Raw genomic sequence first — 25,067 nt, 5'->3', positions numbered from 1 at the left:
AAAGCCTTTACTACTTTGCAGTAGAAGAGGCTAATGCTAAAGAAACAACCTTCTTCACTCTCAAACCTGAGGTCTGGCACCTCCTGGGACTGTGGAAGAGTAGGTGGAAAGTTCTGGAAGCAGGACTTTGGGTTGTGTGTTTCACCATGAGACTTCCAATATGTGGCTTTTGTGGCAGGAGACTGTCTCTGAAGCCTGAAGAGGAAGCCAGATGCACACTCTCCCACCTGTCTTCTGGCTAGATCTGATCTTGTTCTTCTAGAATTCACATCCCTAGTCCAAGTGGTGGGCACCTCACAAAAGCAGAACCCGAGTCTCCCCCATGGATTGACATACAGTCTATCATTCACGGTGGTTATATTCTGTAAAGTCACCATCAACACTGAATTAGAAAATACTTGGGGCGCCTGGATGGCTCAGTTGGTTGAACATCTGACTTTTGATATTGGCTCAGGTCGTGATCTCACAGTAGTAAGATCGAGCCCTGCATCAGGCTCTGTGCTGAGGGTGGAGTTTAAGATTCTCTCTCCACCCACCCCCCTCTCGTGCACTCTCTCTCTCTGAAAACAAACATTAAAAAAGGAAAAAAAAGAATTAGCAAGCATCCAACCAGTGCTTTTGAAGAAATACGATCAAGCCTCTGGTCGTGATATTTTTATCAAATGTTCAATATGTAACCTTGTTTTTTGTGTGTTTTTGTTTAAAGGCAGCTTATTTAATATATATCATTGAGGGGTGCCTGGGTGGCTCAGTTGGTTAAGTGTCCAACTTCAGCTTGACGCATCATCTCATCGTTCATGAGTTTGAGCCCCGCACCGGGCTCTGTGCTGACAGCCTGGAGCCTGGAACGTGCTTCAGATTCTGTGTCTCCCTCTCGTGCTCCTTCTCTCTCAAAAATAATAAATATTAAAAAAAATGTTTTTTAATATATATAGATCATTGATTCATTAACACTGAACTCACAACAGCGCTGTGTACAACTCATGCCTGAACAAAGCTTATCTAACACCTAGTAATTTCTCCGTAAGTCGTATCACAGCCTTCTTGCGCTTGGGAACACCAGACTGCCCTTGGGGGGTATTGCAAACAACAAAAACACCCCCAAAAGCCCCAAACTGAGAATAAGATGGCACTCGGCTGTCTGAGAAAAGGACGATTATTACCAGTGTAAGAGCAGGACGCCTGGGTGGCCCAGTCCGTTAAGCATCCGACTCTTGGTTTTGGCTCAGGTCATGATATCAGGGTGTCGTGCTGTGCCGACAGCATGGAGCCTGCTTGGGATCCTGTCTCCCCCTCTCTCTGCCCCACCCCTGCTCACTCTCTCCAAAATAAAAATAACATTAAAAAAAGTTTAAGAGTGGACACAAGAAGGAAGCCAACTAGGAACACGCATGCCGGGTGACTCAAAAATTTTCCCTCCACGTCTACAAAGTATTACCAAAGCGCAACAAGATTTGGTTCAGGGGTTACAAATAAATTTTAGGGAGTAGGCAAATTTGGGACTATAGAATCCACAAACACAGAGGGCCAACTGTGGATGCTGAGAGAAAGCAGCACCCTGGGCCACACGATCTGCTCTACAGATGAGGTCTGTGCAAGGAGACAGGAAATTCGACGGGCCGAGGAAAGATGAACGCCAGAGGCGGTTCGTGCTCCTGCTCCTCAAGGCCCTGGCCCCTTGGATTCCGTGAGTTATAGAGCCTTCTTCTCAGCCACTCATTCTAGGAAGGCAGCTTCTGACCCCACTTGTGCGCTGGGCAGTGGTAACTGGGCCGTCAGATACACTCTCTCCAGTCGGGACAGGGGAGGGACAGACGACTGGGAAATCAGCAGCTGGAGGGGGAAGGCTTGTGCCTGCGTACTCCCCAGTCAGCAGGCTGATCAGAGCCACCCCCAGAGGAACGTTCTACCGGGGCTACCCGGTAATTTGCGGAAGCCTCTGGCCCCGCGACCAGGTGTCACATCTAAATCTAGGACAGATGCCCAGGCAGACGGCAAAACCAGCAGACACACGTGATCCCACGTGTTCGGTGTCTGTGGGGAAGATGAAGCCACCTGTCCTCACGAAGCAAGATACGGATTTGCCATCACGACCACGATGGCAGCTGCCACATAGACAACACTTATGTTTCTCCGGGGAGAAGGAAGAGTGTGGGGATTATAAAGGAAGTGGGTAATGCAAAAAAGGAAGGAGGAGGTATATTCCAGAGCTATGCTGTCCGATATAGCAGCTACGGCCAGATGTGGCTATTGAGCACGCAAAAATGAACTGGTCCAAACTGAGATGTTCTGTAGGGATCAAATACACACTGGATTTTGAAAACTCAGACCAAAAAAAAAACGTAATATATTACATGTAATAATTATATCATGCCCATGTTGAAATACTTTAGATACACACAGTTACATAAAATATAATAAAATTATTTTCACCTCTCTTTTTTCTCCATATCTTTTTTAATGTGGTGACTGGGAATTTAAAACTATAGGGGCACCTGGGTGGCTCAGTAAGTTAAGCTTCCGACTTTGGGGCTCGAACCCACAAACCACAAGATCATGACCTGAGCCAAATCAGGCTCTGCGCTGACAGCTCAGAGCGTGGAGCCTGCTTCGGATTCTGTGTCTCCCTCTCTCTCTCTGCCCCTTCCCTCTCGCATTCTGTCTCTCAAAAATAAACTTTTAAATAATAATAATACTAAAGCTATACACATGGTTGGCATTGGCAGTTCACATTTTTCTTTTGCACAGCACTGGTCTAGAAGTAGCCCAGTTCAGCTACAGAATGGAGAGGTGGGTGGGATGGGGGGAGAGCAAATAAAATATCTGCTCAGATCTTTTGCTCACTTTTTAATTGGGTTTTTTTGTTTTCTTACGGTTGTGGGTTTTTTTTTTTAATGTTTATATATTGCAAGCGAGCATGAGAGAGTATGGGGGAGGGGCAGAAGGAGAATCCCAAGTCACCGCAGAGTCCAACATGGGGCTCGATCTCACAAACCATGAGATCAAGACCTGAGCCAAAATCAAGAGTCCAATGCTTAACGAACTGAACCATGCAGGCGTTCCCTTATTGTTGTGTTTTTGAGAGTTCTTTGTATATTTTGGAAACAAGCCCTTTATCAGCCATGTGTTTTGCAAACATTTTCTCCCAGTCTGTGGCTTGTAAGTTTTTATAGCACCTGGTGATGGGGGAAACTGGCCCGATGTTGTTCCTCTAAAAAGCTTGATAACCTTGGGCCAGTCACCCAAGCTCACTTACTTCACCGGCACAAAGGCATAAGTCATGGGCTTCGTGTGATGACTGCAGACTATACGTGAATATCCATACACATGATCACACAGACACACACGTGCTTACAGTGCTCAGCAAGGGCAGTAATTCCTATGCCAGTAGTGCCTCCCAATTCCATTTCCCCATAGGAGGCGGCCACTGGCCAAACAGCAGGCCAAGAGGCTCAAGTGGCCAGTTGGGAAGTCAGAAGGAAAGTGGACACCCTGAGCCAAGGCATTCAACCTTTAAATGAGGGAAAAATCTATGCCATATCTCACCCACAGCACCCAGGTGATCTTGAACATTTACTAAGGAAACTTAGGCTAAAATGGTCCTTTTGTCCCCCAAAAGTCGATGTTTAAAATTTATAGTTCTGGACTCGAGCCAGGAATCACATCCCCAATGATGAGCACTCATACCTGTGTGCTCCTCGCTAACCTGAGTTTCCTTACTTGCTCCCCCATGGGAAGCACCCAGGTGTCAACGCCGGACCCAGGAGAGTGAAAGTACGACTGGATCTGCCACAGAAACTAAGTGTTTGATGGAAAAATACTGCATCAACCAAAAACCGTGTAAGGAGTTTTATTTAAAATAGAACAAGGATCCATCAGGGAAATGCTAATCAGGACCACAAAGAGATAGGACTTCACCCCCACTAGGATGGCTATCGTCAAAAACTCAGACAGTAACAAGAGTTGGCGAGGGTGTGGACAAACTGGTGGGAATGTCGAATGGCTCAGCCACTGTGGCAAACAGCCTGGCAGGCCCTCAAACAAGTCAATACAGAGTTACAAGGGACCCAGCAAGTCCCCTCTTAGGTACATACACAAAGAAGGGCAACTTATTTCCACAAAAATCTGTCCACAAATGCTCACGGCAGCATTCCTCATCCAGCCAGAAAGTGGGAACATCTTGAAGGTCCATCGAGTAATGAAATGGATACACAAAATGTGGTCTCTCCTAACAATGAAACACTACTCAGCCATAAAAAAGCAACTGATCACTCATAGACACTGCAATGTGGACGAGCCTTAACATATGTTAAGTGAAAGAAGTCAGATGTTGGGCGACTGGACGGCTCAGTCGGTTAAGCGTCCGACTTCAGCTCAGGTCTCGATCTCTCGGTTCTTGAGTTCAAGCCGCATGCCAGGCTCTGTGCTGACAGCTCAGAGCCTGGAGCCTGCTTCAGATTCTGCGTCTCCCTCTCTCTCTCTGCGCCTCCCCCACTTGCACTCTGTCTCTCAGTCTGTCTCTCTCTTAAAAAAAAAAAACTTAAAAAAAAAAAAGAAGTCAGACACAAAAAGCTACATATGAGGATTCCACTTCTATGAAATGTCCAGAGAAGGCGAATATAGAAACAGAAAGTAGATTCCTCCTTTACGAGGAAAGAAAAGGTGGTGGCTCAGCAGCATACATTTATTGAGCACCTACTGGAAACTCCTGGCGTTACAAGTGCAGAGACAGACAAGACGCTCCCTGCCTCGGGGAACTAGAATCCAGCCCCTTCCCTGCAGACAACTCTGGGGCAACCCTATGCAGTTACGCAGATTTTTGGAAGCAATTACAAAATGAAAGGTCATGCAAGGCCTTCCTCTCAAGAAAGGAAAAGGACACCCAACTCCTCCCTGGAGACAGCCTGACACACAAATGAGCTGAGCCATCAGAATAACTGGAAGTATATCCAGGCTGCCAACCTTAGACGTTACTAGACTTGCCTCGACATCAAACTTCTCATCCAGCAGATCAGGAAAATATCAACCTCATGGGGTTGCTGGGTGGGTTAAGTGGGGACCTATCAGAGGCCTTGGCCCACAGGATGGGTTCATACGTTTTCCTACCACCATCCCAGTTGCTCAGGTTTTTTGTTTTTAATGTTTTTAATGTTTATTTCTGAGAGAGAGAGAGAAGAGGGGGAGAGAGAGTAGGGAGGATCCAAAGCGGGCTCTGCGCTGACAGCAGAGAGCCTGACATGGGGCTCAGATTCATGAACCGTGAGATGAGGACCTGAGCCAAAATCGGACACTCAACCAACTGAGCCACCCAGGTGCCCCCCCCAGGTGCCCCCCAATCGGTCATGTTGATGCCACAGTGAGATCCAAGGTCTTCAGCCAAAAGGAGTCGTGCTTCTGGTTTCACATCCTGAGACAGAACAACTACCAAACGAGGAAGAGGAACCACAATGCTCACAAGACCTTTCACTGCCTGTGAATTTAACATCTGTGAAAGATATAAAAGCTGACAGGTGCCCAGATGCTAGCAACGGGGGGCGTACAAGTCGGCACAGCCTGGGGACCACTGCACCCAGAGCCCAGGACACAGCCTTTCCTTCCTCCCAGAAATTCTTCTAGCAATTCATCCTATGGAAATTACCAGGGATGTGCCTAAGAGTTAGCAATAAAAATATTCCTAGGATCAATGTTAGACATAGCAAACTAATAAGCTACATGATACCCAAAAATATAAAACGGATTAAAAAATTAAAAATAAAAGATAAAGGGCAAAAGCTACAACCAGTTATAACAAAACAGAAGGCATATGCTCGGAAAGATTTCCACCATAGGAAATAACCTAAATTACCATCATCAAAAGAACAGGTGTCCTATCAGGGGCCCTTCTGGAGTGAAACCTAAATGCAGTTAAAAGAAAGCCACTGATATCAATATGGATGCCTAACAAGAGACTGTATGCTAATTAAAGATGCAAGTTTTCACAGTGTTAGAAAATGCATGGGAGTAATTATCAAAGGGACATCCTGGCTTCCCTAGGGAGGAAGGCGTATAGGTGAGGACTTAGCTATTTGCACTCTCTTCTTAAAAACCAAGATCCAAAGCAAATATTGTGATTTGTCTAAGTTGGATAGGAGGCTATAGTCATTTCCAGTGGCTGCTGTAACAAATTAACCACAAACTCAGGGAGTTAAGACAACACACATGATCTCACTGCTTTGCAGGTGAGCAGAATGGGTCTCCCTGGGCTGAAACCAAGGTGTCAGAAAGGATCCCTTCCTTCCGAGGGCTCTACGGGAGAATCTGCACCTGTGCCTTTTCCAGCTTCTGGAGACGGCTTGCATCCCTTGGCTTGTGGACCCCTTCCAACTTCAAAGCCACTCATTTCACCTCTCTGCCCTCTGCTTTGTCATCACATCTCCTTCTCAGACTCTGACCCTCCTCCCTCTTTCACTGATAAGAACCACTGTGATAACACCACTCCCCCATCCATAATCCAGAATAATCTACCCGTCTCAAGATCAAGTTAATCACATCTGTAGAGAGCCTTTTGCCATAGAGGAGAACCTAGTCACCAATTCTAGAGATTACGATGGGAACTTCTTGGGCCAGGGACTTTGTTCTGCTTACCAGAGTGCACCGAAATAATAATCACCACCCCCACCATCACCAGTGATGGTGTTACTGAGTGCTCTGGGATACTTGTGAGGCACTATCCCCAAGTGTGCAACGTGTTCACCTAACCCCCATGAGAATCCCTTAAGGAAGGCACTACTGTGATCCCACTCTATAGATGGGTACAACGGGAGGCTAACTTGTCCATAGTCACCAACATTTTAAGTGACAGGGCCAAGATTTGAACCCAGGCTGTCAGGCCTTAAGAGGACAGCTTATAACAAGAAGTGGTCCCCTGGGGTGCCCGGGGGGCTCAGTCGGTTAAGCATCCAACTTCCACTCAGGTCATGATCTCACAGTTTGTGAGTTTGAGCCCCACATCGGGCTCTGTGCTGATAGCTCAGAGCCTGGAGCCTGTTTCAGATTCTCGGTCTCCCTCTCTCTCTGCCCCTCCCCTGCTCACTCCCTGTCTCTCTTTCTCTCTCTCTCTGAAAAATAAACATTAAAAAAAATTTTTTTTAAGTGGTCCCAATGTAGCACTAAATGGAAAAGGCACGGTGCTAGAATATTGCGTTTTATAAAAATCATTTATGTCTTGCAAAAACAAACGAACAAAAAAAACAGAAGTGTGTAGACCAACTTTTAACACACATGCCTCTGGTCAGGGGGGAAGGGGCTGTTACCCTCACCCAGTTATCGTTAAAAATATTTCTGCTGGGGGGCCTGTGTGGCTCAGTCAGTTAAGCACCCGACGCTTGACTTCAGCTCAGGTCATGATCTCACTGCTGCGGGTTCGAGCTCCACATTGGGCTCTGCGCTGGCTGGAGCCTGCTTAGAATTCTCTTTCTCCCTCTCTCTCTACCCCTCCCCCCCCAATAAATAAACTTTAAAAAACATGTTTCCGCTAATGAATACATGTTACTTCTTCAAGGAAAACGAAGTCAGAATTAATCAGGGCAAACGCAGGTCAGAGGAGATCAGCTCAGAGCTGTCTTCAATAGGGAACTGGCCGTTCACGCTTGGCCACCCCCGTCTGGGTCCTTCTTAGCTCCCCAGGGACACAGGCCCTCCTCCAGCCAGGCCCCAGGCCCTCACCCGCAGAGGCTGACATCACACCCCGCCCCCACCATAAGCCCCACAGGGCCTTCTCTTCCTGTCTCTCTCCCGCTGTGCGGACACTAACTTTGCCAGTCTCCCTTCTACAAATTACAAAGTGCCATGTTCTCCCTCCCCGAAACAGAATCCTTCACACACTAGACACCTCACCCCGGCCCCCAAGCCCACTCCCGCCCTTGGCTGTGAGTACAGCTTGGGTCAGATGAAAGCTTCTTCCGGCCGTGCTGGAACTGGCATCATCACTGTTGCTGTTTCCAAAACATCGCCACGGCCCTGTTGACACTCCTCTTCTCCAAGGGCAGGCTACCCTAGCCTCCAAGGACAGAGGCAAGGGGCGGACACGCTGGCCTGCCCAAGGCTCAAACCCAAGGGACCTTAACCCTAAAAGGCCGTCTGCGTGTAGGGGCCACACCACAGCCCCTCGAACACTTCCCGGAACACACAAATGCAGGCACTGACGAGCCATCAGGGCAGCATGAGCACGAGGCACCCCAGTCAAGTACAGACCAGGCGATTACGTGCATTTACAAATTTAATCCTTGCACAGAACCCGCCGGCAAACTCTGCCATCATCCCAGCTCTCACTCGAGAAGCCTGAGGCACAAGGGGGCCTGGGGTGCTCAGGGTCATGCTGCCAATAAGCTCAGGGCTGTGTGTGTGGTTCAAAAGGAAGTTGTCACGGAGATGCTCTACCTTAACCCAAGATACTGCCATCTCTGGGGAGAAAAGGGGGAGCACAGACTGCAGGGGGGGCATCGAGGTCCTTTCCCTCATGTGTCCACTGGTCAACCCGGGCGAGGTGCTGGGGATCCCACACTGGAAAGCTGAACGGACCCGCCCCTGCCTCCCGGAGCCCACATTCTGGGGTGAAGGACCGCGGAGGGCCTGGCTCCAAGTCAAGCATTGCCGGGCGGCAGGAAAGCCACCACCAGGATTTCTAGCTTCAAATGCAAACTGCACAGCACTTCAGTCTCTTCCAAGACAAAACAAGACCTGTCACTTTGCTACCCTGCTATGTGACAATGCACACTTATCTCTAAGATCCACTGGGTGGCAGGCGGTGGGGAGGAGTTTCTTCCTAAAATCAATCCCTGAGGGATCACTCTTAACACCTCCCTCCCTAGACATCCACAAGACATCTGATTTGCACCAACTATTCAGAAGACTCTAACGACACAAAGTGGGGTACACACCCACCCCAGGGCTTACAGAGATGCAAGGGACAGACGCTCCCTGCACCCGGCTCCCTGGCTTCTCCCAGGGGGATGTGTCCACACTCCAGCTGCCTCTCCTGTCCTCACCAACAGCCCCAGATGGAGCTCTGAGTTGGGACACCAAGTTTCCCAAGAGCCGGATGAAAAAGACCCATGTCCACACCCCACAGCCTTGGGAGCACCAAAGGGACCAACCACAACTAACTCGACATGCACAGCGTCCTTCAAAGGGGAGGCTTGGTTGCTGGGAGGAGAGAATTCAGGGTATATACTTGCAAGAGACAGGAGAGAAGCCTGAGCGGTAGTAACAAGAGCAAACCTTCCCAGGTACCTAAGTGGTTTCCTACAGGAGCACATCTGACCCTAACAACTCTTTAAGGCAGGCACTACCATTCTTCCCATTTTACAGATGAGGAAACAGAAGCACAGACAGTTAAGCCTCTTGCCCAAGGCCACACAGCTAAAAAGCCATGGACTCTGGATTCAAACCTAAGCAGGCTGGTGCCACAGTACACACACTTAACCAAGAACAATGGCCAAGACGAATGTAGCCAGGAAGGAAGAGGACGGTTGAAGGAAAGCCAGGGCCCCTCAAGTCCTTCACGGCCAACTGCACCTGGCCCAGAATACCTGCGGCCAGATGGACACCTCAGTGGCCGTGCTCACCCCACTGCCGTTCAGTCCCCTTTTAAAGGGGAGTGTATTTGTGGGGCGCCTGGGTGGCTCAGTCAGTTAAGCGCCCGGCTTCGGCTCAGGTCCTATCTCACAGTTCTTGAGTTCGAGCCCCGTGCCGGTCTCTGTGCTGACAGCTCAGAGCCTGGAGCCTGCTGCGGATTCTGTGTCTCCCTCTCTCTCTGCCCCTCCCCGGCTCACGCTCTGTCTCTATCTCTCAAGAATAAATAGACTTAAAAAAAAAAATTTAAAGGGGAGTGTATTCGTTTGCTAGGGCTGCCGTAACAAAGGACCACAGACCGGGTGGCCTAAACAGAAATGTACTGCCTCACAGTTGTGGAGGCTGGAAACCCCAGACCACGGGGCGGGCGGGGTTGGTACCTGAGGGCTGGGGGAGATGATCTGTTCCATGCCTCTCCCCCATCTTCCGGCACTGCCGGCCACCCTGGTGGTCCCCTACTTGTCAAGGCCGCACTCCCACCCCTGCGCTCCTCATCGCGGGACCTTCTCTCCTTGTGTGTCTCCTCCAGAACACGGTTATATTGGATGAGGGCCCCACCGGACACCAGCATGACCTCACCTTAATACGTCTACAAAGATCCAATTTCCAAATAAGCTCACGGTCTGAGGTACAGGGGGTTAGGGCTTTGATACAGGAAACTGGGGGGGAGGTCACAACTCAACCCATTACAGGGACCCACCCCTGCCCGTAAGTCCTGAAGCTTCCAGACTATGCCCCCCACCAGGAGAGGCCAACTACCAAACCAAAGAGGGGACGCTGGCTTCGAAATAGCCAATCCCCATGCACTGGCTCAAGAAGACCCAGCCAATCACAGGCCTCCCTCAGGAGTCCACTCTTGGGAGGCTGGGAAACCACAGGCTTCACGGAGGAGGCCGCCCAGGGAGTGAGGATGGAGAACGGCTTTGCTGGGGAGGACCCAGCCATGGCTGCGGGGAAGCTTAACAGGGGCGAGGAGGCCCGACCATAGAGAGAAGCCACTGTGTGCGGCTCTTGTCAGACAGATGGCAGAGTCCTCAGTGCCACCATCTCCCCTTCCCATGAGGCCCACTTACCGGGTAAAGTTGTCTATTTTCTTAGATTCCTACAAGAACTCCACCTGCCCCCCCCCCCAAAGTCCCTACAATCATTCTGTTCTCTAGCCATCAGTTGGGTTCCTACAGCCACCTCTGCCCCCTCCACAATTAGGGGCCACGAAGAGCCCGGAAGATGCCTACCAAACCCACTTCTCATTCTGAACGGCACACAGGCTGGTCACATTTCCCAGCAACCTTTGCAGCACGTCACAGGCCAATTCCTTGTCAGTGGAAGTTGGGAACCTTCCACCTCGCAGGCCCGGCCACAAACACCTCTTAAGGCATCCTCCACTCTCCCTCTTCCCCCACATGCTGGCTGGGCACAGAGGATCCTGAGGCAGCCTCAGATGTCTTGGAGGGTACCTAACCACCCCCAGCAGAGCCCCACCCCCCAACCCCACTGTTTCGGGACTCGCTGAGAAACTTGTATGAAGACATCTTTTGTCACTGCACTTCGCCCCTGACGAACACAGAAGCTTTGCTGCGGTGTCCTCTGCCCGGACTGCTCTCCCCACAGAGCCTCCCATGGCTCCCTCCTGCTTACCCATCAAGTCCAGGCCAAGTATCACCTCCACAGAGAGGCTTCCCCGAGATCTACTCTACTAAAATAGGGTTCTTCCCCGGCTACTCTGTCACAGTGCCTGGATTCTTACCTTCCTAGCATCCATCACAATCCCAAATGCTTGAATGATTAGTTTGGCCTTTTCTGTCCTAGGAAACTGTAAGTTGCTTTATGGATCTCTGTGGCCCTATTCGACACTTTATTCCCAGTGACAAGTGTAACACCAAACACACACTCAGTCCTTTGAGTATTTGCTAAAATCAACAAAGGAACAAATCCTAAGAACAACAAGTAATCGTTATCCAGGACAGAAAACAACCCATGAACAACCACAGAAATCAATTCCTCAACCGTCCAGCAGCCAAGCAGGTCTGAATCAAGGTCAAGAATAAAAAGGTCAGTTCTGTTTTTCGTACCAGCGGTCTCTGTCATGGAGAATATATACGCCAGAAGGCGATCAGGAAGGAAAATCACTGTATAAATGGAAGTTCGAATATTTATCTCATCCTTTCTCCAGTATCATTTCCCTTTATGTTTGATGAGGACAATGACAAGGACCATGACAAGGATGCCAAGAGCAGCCAATACTTGAGAGCCTGCCTCTGCTGTGCTCAGCAGTGTTGAGAGCACTGCCCCTGTATTACTTCAGTTAAGGCTCCCAGAAGTCTGATGCAAGACATTCTTTCATTATTGTTTTTACAGGCGAGGAAACGGAGGCACAAAGAGGTGACAAGTGGCCCAAGATCACACCCCAATGAGGTGGCAGGGCTGGGAGGAGATCCAGGCACTCAGACTCTCAAGTCCCTGCTATCGTGAACCATAACCACACATCTAAACCAACAAATAAATAAGTTTACAGACACGGAGGGCACTGGCTGAATCTCCTTTCTGGTGGGATGTTTGACTGAAGGAGTGTGGGGGCCGCTTTCAGACAATGCATTTCTTTGCAGGCGGGGGATGATGCCGGTACAAAAACAACCACTTCTCCACTGTTTCAAAAACATTTCAATAACAACTTTCAAAAATAATCATTTTTTTAACAGCTTCGAAGCCCCAAGATGGATTTCAGAACTAGCGGGGATAAGAACCACGCTGTTTCAATGGCCCTGGCTCTGTCAGCAGCTGTCCACACTGTATGGTCTCCTGGCACGCCTGTCTCCCTGCTAACCAGGGCACTTCAAGAGGCCTCTTCCTCCTGACATCTCCAGCACCCAGCCAAGCGTGTCCTCTGCACACATAAGGAATGGACACATTTCCCTCCCATTGTAAAAATGAAAACTTGAGTGGAACTGCTGTTCTTGGGTCCCCAACAACGTGCTTCTCCATCACTCACAGAACTGAAACATCAGAGATCACCCAGGAAGAGAAAGGAACACAGCAGGAAGAAGATATGAGACTCCCAAGGCAGACAGCATGAATACAAATTATAGCTCTGCCCGTTCGTGGCTGTGTGGCCTTGGGCACGTCACCTAGTCTCCACAGGACTCCGTGCCCTCATAAACAGAGCTTCCCGGGGTCACTGTGAAGAATTAACGAGCTGTTGTACGTGATGTGCTTACACAGGCACCAGTACACAGACAGCACTCGTTACAGGCGGCTCCCGTCATCGACAACGTCAACGTCATCATCATCGCCAGGCGGCCACGCCAAGGACCCAAACCAGGGAAACAGAACAGCTCCTATTTTTGAGAATCCCTCATTCACCAGCAGCCGTAACTTGCCAAAAATAAGCAGATGGAGAAGACATGTGTGCAAACTTCAGGATAGGAGCCTATTCAGTAGAGATGGCCATGGTCCACACCCTCCAAGGCGGCCCATCGCCCCACCAACCCTATCCAGACTCCACAAACAGGTGGCCCTGCGTCAGCTCCCGAGGCACATTCCAGGCCCCCCAAATGCAGAAGATGTAGCAGGGCCCTAAAGGGTGAACTCAAAAAGGCCCCCGAGTGGGCTCCTTTCTAGCTGGAGACTCAGCTGATGCCCCTGGAAGCGAAGAAAACGCACACACAGCATCTCCCAGCGGGCCCATGGGCTCCCTCCCTATATTCCAAGGCTCTCCAGGAGGCCAGGGTTGGAAGGAAGCCCGGTCAGCATCTTACCATCACCCTTGGAAAGTAAAAGGGAAACTGACAGCCAAGAGGTGAGTGGCTTAAGATCTAGTCTTCTTTAGAAGCCAGGGCTTGGGGGCATTGGCGGGGGAGGCACGCCTGGGTGGCTCAGTGTGTTAAGCATCTGACTTTAGCTCAAGTCATGATCTCGCGGTTTGTGGTTCAAGCCCCGTGTCGGACTCTGTGCTGCCAGCTCAGAGCCTGGAGTCTGCTTTGGATTCTGTGTCTCCCTCTCTTTGCCTCTCCCCCCACTCATGCTCTGTCTCTTTCTCTCTCTCAAAAATAAACATCAAAAAATTTTTAAAAATACTTATTAAAAAAAAAAAAAAAAGAAGCCAGTGCTTGGGACTCCCCACCAGTTTCTTTTTTCTTTTATTGTGTTCCATTTCAATTATGTAATACTTCCCACGTATTAAAAAAAGCACACTGGGGCACCGGGGTGGCTCAGTCGGTTAGGCATCCAACTTCAGCTCAGCTCACGATCTCACAGTTTGTGAATTCGAGCCCCGCATCAGGCTCTCTGCTGCCAGCACAGAGCCTGCTTTGGATCCTCTCTCTCCCTCTCTCTCTGTACCTCCCCCACTCACACTTTCTCTCTCTCAAATATAAACATTAAAATCTATTTTTTTAAAGTACATTAAATAAAGTCCACTTAATTCTTGCCTATCTTAAAATTCATGTAACTCATATTAGATAGGATCTATCACCTCATTTTGACAGACAGGTAAACTGAGGCACAGAGTGGCTCAGATCACATACTTAGCAGGTGGCAGAGCAGGGACTTGAGCTACAGGTCTGGATCCGGAGTCCAGACGCACTCACGGTGGCCTGGCTCCAAGATGGACAGCCACTACCAGCTCCTTTCCACCCTGGACATGCATGCCAGCACTCCTCAAGAGGGGAGTCCCCATTCCTTGAACCGGAGTTGGCCTTGGTGACCTGAACTGGTGCGAGTGACGCTCTGGGACTCCTGACGCTAAGCAGCTTCTGCCTGGGACTCTTGGAACACACCCTCTGGGGGGATGCCAGGCACCATGTAAGCCCAACTGCTCTGGGTCCAGTAGCAATAGGCACTCATTTATCCCAACTATGCCTCATCTTCCAGCCATCACCACCAAGGCCCCAGACATTGGAGTGAAGATTCTGGAAACTTCCAGACCAAGTGACATACCAGTTGAGTATCACCAAATGACCTCAGTCCAGGTCACAAAGAACAGAATCACCCAGCTGAGCCCTGCCCAAATCTCTGACCCACAAACCTACTCGCTCATATTCAATGCCACCTGCTGATCCTGCTTCAGGACAGCCATCCTGCAGGCCACCCAGCAATTCTCTCCTCTAAGTCACCACCCAAGAAGCTCCTCCGGGAGAGGCCTCCACCTGTTCCCCCTCCTCTACACCCAGACCAGTAAGAACCCTCCTTCCTCACAGGGTACGCAGCCTAGACCCTCACTGTGATACTGATCACACGATCCTGCACTGGCCGGTTGCTAAGTCTGCTCCCCCCAGGGCAGGGGATCCATCCTTCCTCCTCTCCCCCCACAGCCCAGAACCCAAGAGGACAGCAGACACAGGCTCAACACATGAAACCGCTCCATCATGACAGGGTCCGAAGAGAAACCCTATTCCGGCTCTAAGCAAACCATAGCGTGACGGGAGACCAGGGTTTCTCTACCTCAGCACCAATGACACTTTGTACGGGATTATTATTTGTGGTACAGGCTATCCTGGGCATTGTAAGATGTTTACTTAGCAGTATCCCTGGCCTCGATCCACTAGGTGCCAGGAGTACAACACTCCCAGTTACGATGGCTAAAAGTATCACCCAGGGATTGCCAAATGCTCCCAGTGGGCCAGGGGAGGAGTGCCCTGCTGTAGACAGCAGGACCCATGTGTACCTACTGTCACCCAGGCCGGGGGGCCAGGAGGGACTGTGTGATTCATGTCCAGAAGTCACACACCACTCACCAAGTACTCCCAAACCACATGCCTGAGCTCCCCCGTGCTGGCCGGCAGACCTCACAGTCACCTGCAGGTTCATGCTGACCAGAAGCCCAGAAGGAACGCTGTGGCTTGGAGATCCCCCTCAGGAGGTCACCCTTCTGACAGCACACCAGAGCCACGGCCCTGAGAGTCTCCCATCAGGGACCTGAAGGCTTGCTCTGAGCAGTCAGGGAGCGCCATTCCTGAGCTCTCTATCCCAGAACGGGCTTTTTCTGTCCCTTTACCACGAACACATCCATCTCACACAGGACTGGCCGAGCAGGTTCCAAAATGTAAACGGGATCACCTCATCCCTCTTCTGGAAAGCCATCAGTGGATTCCCGCTGACCTCCAGAAAAAGTCCAAGCACCCAGGCAAGACTTTGCCACCCCAGACAAGCTGGACGCCACTCATCAGCAACAGCAGTTGCAAAAATGCAGCAGTAATTCCCACTGGTTGTGGGCTAATCCCCTGTTAGTGACCATGTTGACCCCCCCTCTGATGTATTAACTCATGTATTCACTCCTAACCATGATTCTGCAGGGTTATGGACACCAATATCATTCCCTTTCTAGACCTAAGAGAATTTAATTTTGGAAAGCAGATGTAACTTGCCCATGGTCACGCAGCAAAGCCTCTCAAAACGGTGCTGGAAGTCAAAGCCCATGCTGCTTGTTCCTAATGAAACACCGTTAGCTCCATGAGGATTAGAATCTAGTTACAGTCATGTCTTCAGTACCTAGGACAGTGCCTGGCAGAGAAGACACTGAAATACGGAACAAAGGAAGGTTAGGTGGTGGTCTCTGGAGCAGCATACACCAAACCTGGCTAGTTACCAGGACCACCTGTGGTGGGGTTCTTTTAATGTTTATTTATTTTGAGAGAGAGAAAGAGAGCAGGAGCAGGGGAGAGGCAGCGAGAATATCCCAAGCAGGCTCCACACAGCGCAGAGCCCAATGCGGGGCCTGATCCCACAAACTGTGAGATCATGACCTGAGCCAAGACCAAGAGTTAGACGCTCAACCGACTGAGCCACCCAGGTGCCCCTGGGGAGCTTATTAAAATACTGAGCCCCAACCTACCTAGTGAATGACAGTCATCCTCAGCCTCTCCAGGGAGAGGGCAGAACAGCGTTTAGTTAACAGAAGGAAAACCTACAGACATGGATTTCAGGTGCCAAAATCTGGTGTCGTGCCCCTTAGAATGAGCTTCCCAAGAATGTCCCAGTAGGTTGTACTTTAAAAGCCTCCCACGCTCAGTCAGTTGAACGTCCAACTTCGGCTCAGATCATGATCTCATGGTTTGTGGGTTCGAGCCCCACAAAGGGCTCTGTGCTGACACCTCGGAGCCTGGAGCCTGCTTCAGATTCTGTGCCTCCCTCTCTCTGCCTCTTCACCCACTGCACTCTGTCTCTCTCAAAAATAAATAATAAACAATGGGGCGCCTGGGTGGCGCAGTCGGTTAAGCGTCCGACTTCAGCCAGGTCACGATCTCGCGGTCCGCGAGTTCGAGCCCCGCGTCGGGCTCTGGGCGGATGGCTCAGAGCCTGGAGCCTGTTTCCGATTCTGTGTCTCCCTCTCTCTCTGCCCCTCCCCCGTTCATGCTCTGTCTCTCTCTGTCCCAAAAATAAATAAAACGTTGAAAAAAAAAATTTTAAAAATAAATAATAAACATTAAAAAAAAACATTTTAAAAAAAGCCCCCCTGTGGATTTCTAATGATCAGCCGGGCTTGGGACCCACTGTGCACTCTCAGTATGGCACCCTGCATTTACCATCAGTGCCCGCTGCACACTCCCCAGGTCCCCACCTCCACCCCAGCTGCAACAGGTTTCTGGGCCACTTGGGAGGTGGAGTGTGGCCAAATGCAAGCAAAACTGGGGGGAAAGTCAGCTGCTTAAACACACGGGGCTCAGGTTCTGTGCCACCGGAGACATACCTGGCTACAAAGCCAGGAGAAAATTTTTGGAAAGCTGTTTAATCGAACTCACGGTAAGAGCCATCGAATGAAGAGCTACGCCAAGCTAGCAGAGGTGACCTGTGAACGGCCAAGTTCAGAACCCCGCTGCAGTACAGATCAAGGCTTGGGAACAGGTACCGTCCTACCTCATGGGCTTTTGTGGGGTGCTGCCAAACTCCCCCCGAAGGAAGTCATCCTTCAGATACACCCTCTAAGAATAAAAGGAGCAAAGACAGCCCCCACACACCGCTGGTGGGAATGTAACAGGCTGCAGCCACCTGGCAAACAGTCTGGCATCTCCTAAAATGGCTACACAGAGTCACCAAAACAGGACCCAACAACTATGCTCCTAGGCACAGACCCAAGAGGAATGAAGACACACACCCTCACGAGAACTTGTACACGAACGCTCCTGACACGACTCACTGCAGCCACGAAGCGGGGACGGCCCAAAGGTCCATCAATGAGTGAACAAATTGTGGAAAATCCACACGAGGGATTATTATTCAACCGGACATAGCAATGGATGAACCTCAGGGTCGTCATGCTAAGGGAATGAAGCCAGACACAGAAGGCTTCACATTCTAGAATTCCACTTACAGGAAGCGCCCCCAACAGGGAAATCAACGGAGACGGGAAGGAGACTCGCAGTCGCTTACGGCAGGGGAAGAGGGTGAGGGCGACAGGGAACAGGTTTTCCTTTCGAGGTGACTGCAAAGGTTCGAAACATGGTTGGTTGTGCAGATGCATGAATATACTAAAAACCACTTCACTGTTCGTTTTGAATGGGTGAATTGTACGGTATGTGAGTTATCTCAATAGAGTTTTTGCATAAAAAGGAGAAAAAAGAAAAAAAGAAAAAGAAAAAAAGAAAAGAAAAAGAAAACAAGAAAAATTTGCAGCAGCTGATAACAAAAAACTTGAAATCGCCCAACCGTCCATCTGGGGTGGGCGGGGGGTGGGGGGGGGAGGGTCAGACCATTTCACGCAGCCAGATGTTACGAGGCTGTGAAAGCAGCAGGTAGACCAGTGGGAGGATCAGAACCCACCTCCAAATGATCTTTAAATTAAAAAAAGAAATCTGAGGGTGCTTGGGTGGCTCAGTTAGTTAAGTATCCAACTTCCACTGAGGTCACGATCTCGCGGTTCATGGGTTCCAGTCCCGCGTCGGCTGTGTGCTGACAGCTCGGAGCCTGGAGCCTGCTTTAGATTCTGTCTTTCTCTCTCTCTGCCCCTCCCCAGCTCACACTGTCTCTCTCTCTCTCAAAAATAAACTTTAAAAAAAAAAAATTAATTAAAAATAAAAAATAAAAAATAAAAAAAAATAAACTTTAAAACATAAAAAAAAATTAAATTAAAAAAAAAAAAGAAAGAAATCAAAGTGCAGAAGTTTAAGTAGTAAGGACCCATTCCTGGAAAAAAACATGACCCACGCATTTCACAAGCATAGAATACTCTAGAAGACAAAAGAACTTGGTAATGAGCTTGACCACCCCGGGGGCACAGAGTGGGACTGGGGAGGAGAGACATTTATTTATGAATTGTTTGATTTTTCCAAGCATATTTGAATTTTTCAATTGACATTAAAAAAAAAAAAGATATTTTTTTTAATGTCAATTGAAAAAAGAGCCCATAACAAAAAAATGCCAATTGAAGCAAGTCTCTGCAACTGAAAATTGCTTAAGTCTCCTCACTCCGTTTGTTGACAACAGCCTTAGAAGCTTTAGGAACTGAGCCAATTGCCCAATCTGAGGCGGGTGGGGAACGAAGACACCACCTCCCAGGACTGGAGCTTCATTTAAAAGCTCCAGAATATTCTGACACGCTCTGTCCCCGCGGAGCGAAGAGCGAAGGCCTCTCGTTCTGTGGTTCATAGCAAAACAAAACAGGCCTATCTGCCTACCAAGCCAGGATTCCTGCAGTTCTGTCACTTGGTCCTTACGAGGGCAGAGCAGGGCAGGGCGCTTGACCGGCAACAGAAACCAAAAGGTCCCCGATGCGGTCAGGCAGGGAGCACACCCCCGCCAGCCCAGGTGAGCCATCTGAATGTCATTTCCAAGTTGGCCCCTGGGGCCTCCGTTCCTCCCCTCCCCCCCACCACGATTCTCTGGCTCAACTTCCCCCACCTACTCTAAACCCCAACAGAGACCCAGTCAGAACGGCCACGCTTCCATTTCCAGAAGAATAAGACACCAAACCAACAAGCACAAGAGTAAGTGAAGGCAGGAGGGGGTACTCACAGAAGCCTTCAATCTTGTCAGCCGTCTTGCTCCAGGCCACCTGCCGCGTCTCCATGATCACCTGCACAGTCCTCCGCTCGGGGGTAGACTTGCGAAAGCTGAACACGGTCATCACCGTGCCCAGCTCCAGGGTTCTCTTGATCTGACTCTTCTCATATTCAGGAAGGGTGTCCATGTTGACCATGGCGGTCATTTTTGGCAGAGGAGGCGGTGGGAGGCGTGAGGGAACAGGACGCTGGAAAGGCAGAATGAAGGAGTGAATTGGGTTTGGGGAGGAGGAATTCGTTAACTAACGGCCAAAATCCTGTCTCACGCCCAACAGGAGGGGTTTTGGAAGATTCTCCAGGCGGGGAATCGTGGACCACTCAGCGCAGACAGGACGCACAGAGGTTGAAATACACGTGCAGGTGTGGGAGGAGCCCCTCTGACCTCAATGACTCAGCTGTCATCCCGGCTTTGAATAACCAAATCACTCCAGCCTGGCAGGGAACCCGGCCCTCCCACACTCTTCCAGGCTGTAGAGTATTTGAATAGCCAAAGCAGTCCAGGCTGGCTCCACTCCCCACCCCCAGCATCCTCTTCTCTTCTGCCTAGATTTCCCTCCCCATCTAAGTGAACTTGAGAAGAGAAAAAAATACTATTAACTAAACCACTTCAAGAATGCGTCTGTGGAGACCTCTGCACGGAAACGGAGCCACAAAGACAGAAAACATCGGGGCCCAGCAGCCTCAAGTTCAAAGTTCAAGTCCTGGTGGGGCTTTCGGCGGACCGTGTGGCCTGGGCACGCTGCACGACCTCTGAAAGCCTCGGTCGCATCCCTTCTAAAATGGGGTCGTGGGGACAGTGAGGAAAGCCTTCACTGCGATGCCACCAGCAGGACACTGGCCTTCTGCTCAGCACGCGGGTGTTCTCGAACAGCACTGATGCCCCCGCACAGAGAGGTGCTGGGCCCCAAATCCTGGAACCAGCCGGGTCTGGTGGCATTCACACCTGTGTCCAATCCATCAGCAGACACAATTCATCTTCCCCAGTCACGGGCTCCTCCCAGGATCTCACACCTGGATTATTCTAATCGCCCACCTGGTCTCCCCCTTCTGCCCCAGCCCCCTCCAGTCCAGTCCAGTCCAGACCAGTAGCTAGAGGCCCTGTTTCCAACAACATGAAATCATGTCACCCCCTCTGAGCAGCCGGCTGCAGTCACGCCCTGACCCCTCACTCTGCAGAGGGGAGTCAGATAGAAGGCTCTCTAGGGGCAGACCCTCCCCAAGCCTATGCTGTACTTCCACACTTGTGAAGGGGGAGACGTAACAGAATCTCGGAGGAAGTTCTTGGATTCAACCAGGTAGAGAGATCTTGGAGCCCTTACAACAATGACACAAGTCAATGCTCCCCAGATTTTGCTACTGCTACGACCGCCATCAATTTTTCCGTGCATCTTCATTATTCACCACCCACCCCCCCACACACACATCCCACAGGATAAGGAGCCCACAGCTGTTACTCTGTAGAGAGGCAGGTGTCCAGCCAGGGCCATGCGGGCCTTCCGGAGGCCTCCTGCCAAGCCACTCAAAATCAGGGCCTCTGTTCCCTCATCTTAAAATGGAGGTAATACCAGCCTCAAGGGGCACTGGAAGGACTGGAAGCTACGATGTATGCACAGCCCCCAGCACTTAGCAGGGCCTCATAATATTCACCAGTCAGCTGTTCAACACGTGGAGTGTCAACTCTATGCCAGGAACTGAGCTGGGGACTGGCATGCAAAAGAGGGGGAGTGGGGAGAGGCCCAGGCCTTGCCCTCTGCCCCCTTCTTCCCTCCAGCTCACGCCCATAGCCAAAGGCAGCTCCACAGGTATCTGGCCACTGGAGATCAACTCATGAATTACACCTGCTCTCTGCCCACTTAGAAGCAGACCTGTCAGCTCAGCCCCTACTTAGGACAGACAAAGCTTCTGGGAGAGGAAGGGATCTGAATCCAATCTTTTCAAAAGGTAAAGCAGAAGGGAATAGTGTTCTCATCAGAGGAACAGCCTTAAGCAAAGGCCCAGCAGCAAGACAAGTAGGCCACAAACTCCGCCCAAAATGAGCCTCCTGCCCCATCACCCTGTAAGCCATGAGGGGGGACAGGGAGACCAGGTGCCTGGGGCCAGTCTCGTCCTGGTAAACCAGCTGTTTATTGGCTTTTTCCCAGGTCCCAGCACCTGCTATACCTGGCTTATCTCATTTATCTCAATAAGAAATACCAGAGGTGAAAACACAAGTCCTGAGAGGGGAAATTACATAATCAAGGTCACACACAAATGTGGCAGCACCAAGGGCAGAACCCTGGTCTGAATCCCACACCCTGACTCTGTTAGTACCCGTCTTGTGGAACTCAGAATCCCGTGGCAGAATCTGGCTAGAAACAAGCTGATTTGGTAGCCCCTCATCCCTCTCAAGTTAAAGGACTTGTCCAAGGTCACACAGCTAGAAAGTGGCAAAAGCAGGATTTGCACCTGATCCCAGCTCTCACCATGCTGACCACCCTCAGCCATGAGCCTCTGGAGCTCCCTCCCAGGGCTCCAGGTCACCATGCGGCAAAGCATAAATAGGAAACACACCCCTTCACACCTCCACCTCGGATTACACCTGCCGGCCAGGAGCCACCAGGGCCCTCAGTTTTTTCTGACTCCAGCTCTGAGAAGGGCTTGGACTTAAACATTCCCGGATTCTGGTCACTTCCAGCTCGGAAGCCCAGTGGACTGGCACAACTGTAAACATCAAGTCTCCCCTGTTGCCTCTCGCCAGGAACTGGAAACAGGCCCTCATGGCCACAACATCCTTGGACTTAACCAACAAGATCCAGCCAGCTCCCGACTCAGGCTCCCAGAGTTTGATGCTTCAGCAGCTAAGGCAAGGGGGTCTCCCAGGCCTTCTCCCCAAAGGAAGGCACCAGGCAGCAAGGACAATTCCCATTTTTCTTCTGCTTTCAAGAAAAAAAAAATGAAATAGCCTTGAAATCCCTTTTTCCTGTTTCTCATCCTCCCCGGGTAACTTTGCAAAAAGGACTTACGGTGTCTGAGATTTAATAAGAGGTTTTGCCATTTCTACTTTCCACGTCCTTTCCATGCTTGAAATAAACTTCCGGGAGACAAGGACCCAGGACTAGGAAGCAGGGAAGTTTTCTTCTCTTCCCTGAGTTCAGAAGAAACGTTAGGCCCATAAAGGATGTCGTATAAAATCCCACAGGACAATTCTGTTGAGCTCTGCACACATTCCTGAGAGGTAGCTGCCCCTCTCCTGCAGCTGAAAGGAAGGAAGGTGATGCCGCATCTCACACCCACCCTGCAGAAACTCATTTTCACTGGAGGGGCGGCCACTGCACCTAAGTGTGAATGAGCTCAACTCTCTTTTTTTGAGGAGACAACCTGTGAGCATCTATTAAAACATAAAACATGCATACACTTTGAGGAGCAGTCACCTGTGTGCAGAAGGAAACACAAAGATATTCGCAGAAGCATTATTTGTAACAGAAAAGAAAAAGAACACAACTGGGAAGGAGGTCCCTTAAAGAAATAAGGGGACATGCACACCAATGATTACTCTGTAACTATCAGAAACCATGGGGAAAATTTATAAGCAATTGGATCCAGAAAGATTCATGAAATAGATGGGGGGGGGGGGAGTTGCAAACCAGTAAGCATCACAGAATTATTTTTTTTAAAGGCTGTCTGTTTATAAATCCAAGGAAAGTGGTTACTTTGCGGGGAGGGGGGGTTCCCTGACTTTTTATTAACTTAAGTGGTAACATAAGGATGAGCTTTTTCTTGTGTTTTGCTGTTTTCCAAATTAATAAGTGTTTTCAAATTTTCTTACCGGCCATTTTCCACCAACTGCACCCAGCCAAAGGGCTATTCGTGGGGTGACCGTTTTGCCTTTGGTAGAGAAGCCTCAAGGGCTCAAGGTGGGGGGAGGGGGAAGGTGTGTAGGAGGGGGAGATAGAGGTGGGGTGGGGGGACGGGTTGGTGGGGGGCGGCAGCAGCGGCACTAGGCAATTTCGGCATCAACGAAATCCTCAGGGAGTACCGTCCCGGAGCTGGTACACACCTTGGTAGCAGGCTAACTGCTGGGCCTGGCACGGGCTCCAAAATTGGTAAAGCCCTCTCTGCAGAAGCGTGGCTAAGGATAATGGCCAAGCCCCAGGCAGGGCCCTTAGCCAGAGGGTCAACCACGAGCCAGGCACCCTTTTCATAGACAGGCCTCAATTTTCCACAGCCCTGGAATGTACGTTTGGGCAGCCCCAGTATCCAGGGTAAGGAAGTTCAGAGAGGTTCTTTAACGTGCCCAGGGTCACACAGCTGGAACTGCAATTCAAATTAAGGTGATTAGCAAGGCCACCTGTTTCCTTGCGCCACGTCACCCCCCTCAGCCCACCAGACTCTTTCCGCGTAGTTTGAGATCGGGGTGCTAGGAGAGCCCCTCCCCGTTCTCCGCAAGAATCCAGGCGCCAACCCCCCAGTCTAAATGAGACGCGGTTGCCCCTCGAATTCTTCCGCTATGGCGGTGATGACCTCGCTGGGATTCCAAAACGTAACCAGGCAAACGCACAGACGAGCACACATAATTATGCACACACGCAGTTGTGGGGTGGGACAGGGAATCACGAATCCCCCCCCCCCCAAACTCTCCCGGTTTCTCCTGGGTGAGGGCCGCGCCTTCCGTGGTATCGCGCCGCCAGCCACCCACCCACAGTCACCTGTGCAATACGGGGAAGTGCCTGGGGCCCGCCCGGCCGCCCGGACTCAGCGAGCCCCGGCCACAGACGCGGCCGGGAAGCGGCGCACGACCCCACGGCCACGGGAGCCTTGAACGCCAACGCCGGCGCGACCCTCCGAACGCCAGCCGCGCCGCATCCTCCGGGTTCCCATCCAAAGCCGGGGCGGTCCCCGGGCACCGACCGGCGAGGCGGCGCCGTTCCCGGTGAGGAAGTGGCCGGCGGCCGGGCCCCGACCCCCGCCCGCACTGCCCGGGCCCCGGGCACCGCGGGCTGGGGGGCCCCCCGACGGCACGCCCCGCTCCTGCCCGCCCCGGCGCCGGACTGTCCGGGCGCGCGCGACCCCCCCCCCCTCCCCGCCCTCCCCGGGCGCCCGCGCGCGCTCCCGCCCGGCCCGGCCACTCACCTGGCCGAGCCCCGGCCGCGGGTCCCGGCTCCGGGCACTCCCTGCGGCGCGCGCCCTCCAACGCGGGCGCTGCTACTTCTGCTTCGGCCGCGGCCGCGCGCCACGTGACTCCTGGGGGCCGCCCCCCGCGCCCCGGCCCGCCCCCCGCGGCCTCCAGGCGGCCCTGCCCCGCCCGCCCCGCCGCGCACCCGGACACCGACTCGGCCCCGGGGACCGTGCCTCCGCGGCCGGGGGCGAGGGAGCGAGCCGCCCCAGGCCACCGGCGAGCCGGAGAGAGGGAGCTTGCAGGCGGCGGCGTAGCATTTATGGAGCGCCTGCTGCATTCAGGTGTTCTCCGTGCGTTTAACAAACTCC

At 51.3% G+C, this 25,067-nt stretch overlaps 1 protein-coding gene across 7 annotated transcripts in view; it reads right to left on the bottom strand.

Moving 5' to 3' along the window:
* Window positions 1-24,782, bottom strand: part of PLCG2 (phospholipase C gamma 2) — a 152,937-nt gene extending 128,155 nt beyond the window's left edge. For 4 of the 7 annotated variants that reach the window (XM_047078825.1, XM_047078826.1, XM_047078822.1 and 1 more), the window contains exons 1-2: window positions 24,714-24,782; window positions 19,558-19,792 (exon numbers count right to left, since the gene is read on the bottom strand). In XM_047078825.1, the coding sequence (XP_046934781.1) occupies window positions 19,558-19,750 (193 nt within the window). In that variant the 5' untranslated portion in view covers window positions 19,751-19,792; window positions 24,714-24,782. Of the gene's footprint in view, window positions 1-19,557; window positions 19,793-22,606; window positions 22,704-24,289; window positions 24,358-24,713 lie in introns of those variants that run through there. The other 3 variants (XM_047078827.1, XM_047078828.1, XM_047078823.1) reach the window with 3 other exon arrangements.
* Between the last annotated feature and the right edge of the window lie 285 nt (window positions 24,783-25,067).

This window comes from Lynx rufus, unplaced genomic scaffold (assembly GCF_022079265.1).
Source record: "Lynx rufus isolate CCGP_SWC_20201006 ecotype Redwood Valley unplaced genomic scaffold, mLynRuf1.p SCAF_16, whole genome shotgun sequence".
Lineage (NCBI taxonomy): Eukaryota > Metazoa > Chordata > Mammalia > Carnivora > Felidae > Lynx > Lynx rufus.
Note: the sequence above shows the minus strand (reverse complement) of the source record. Positions and strands in the feature narration are given on the sequence as shown.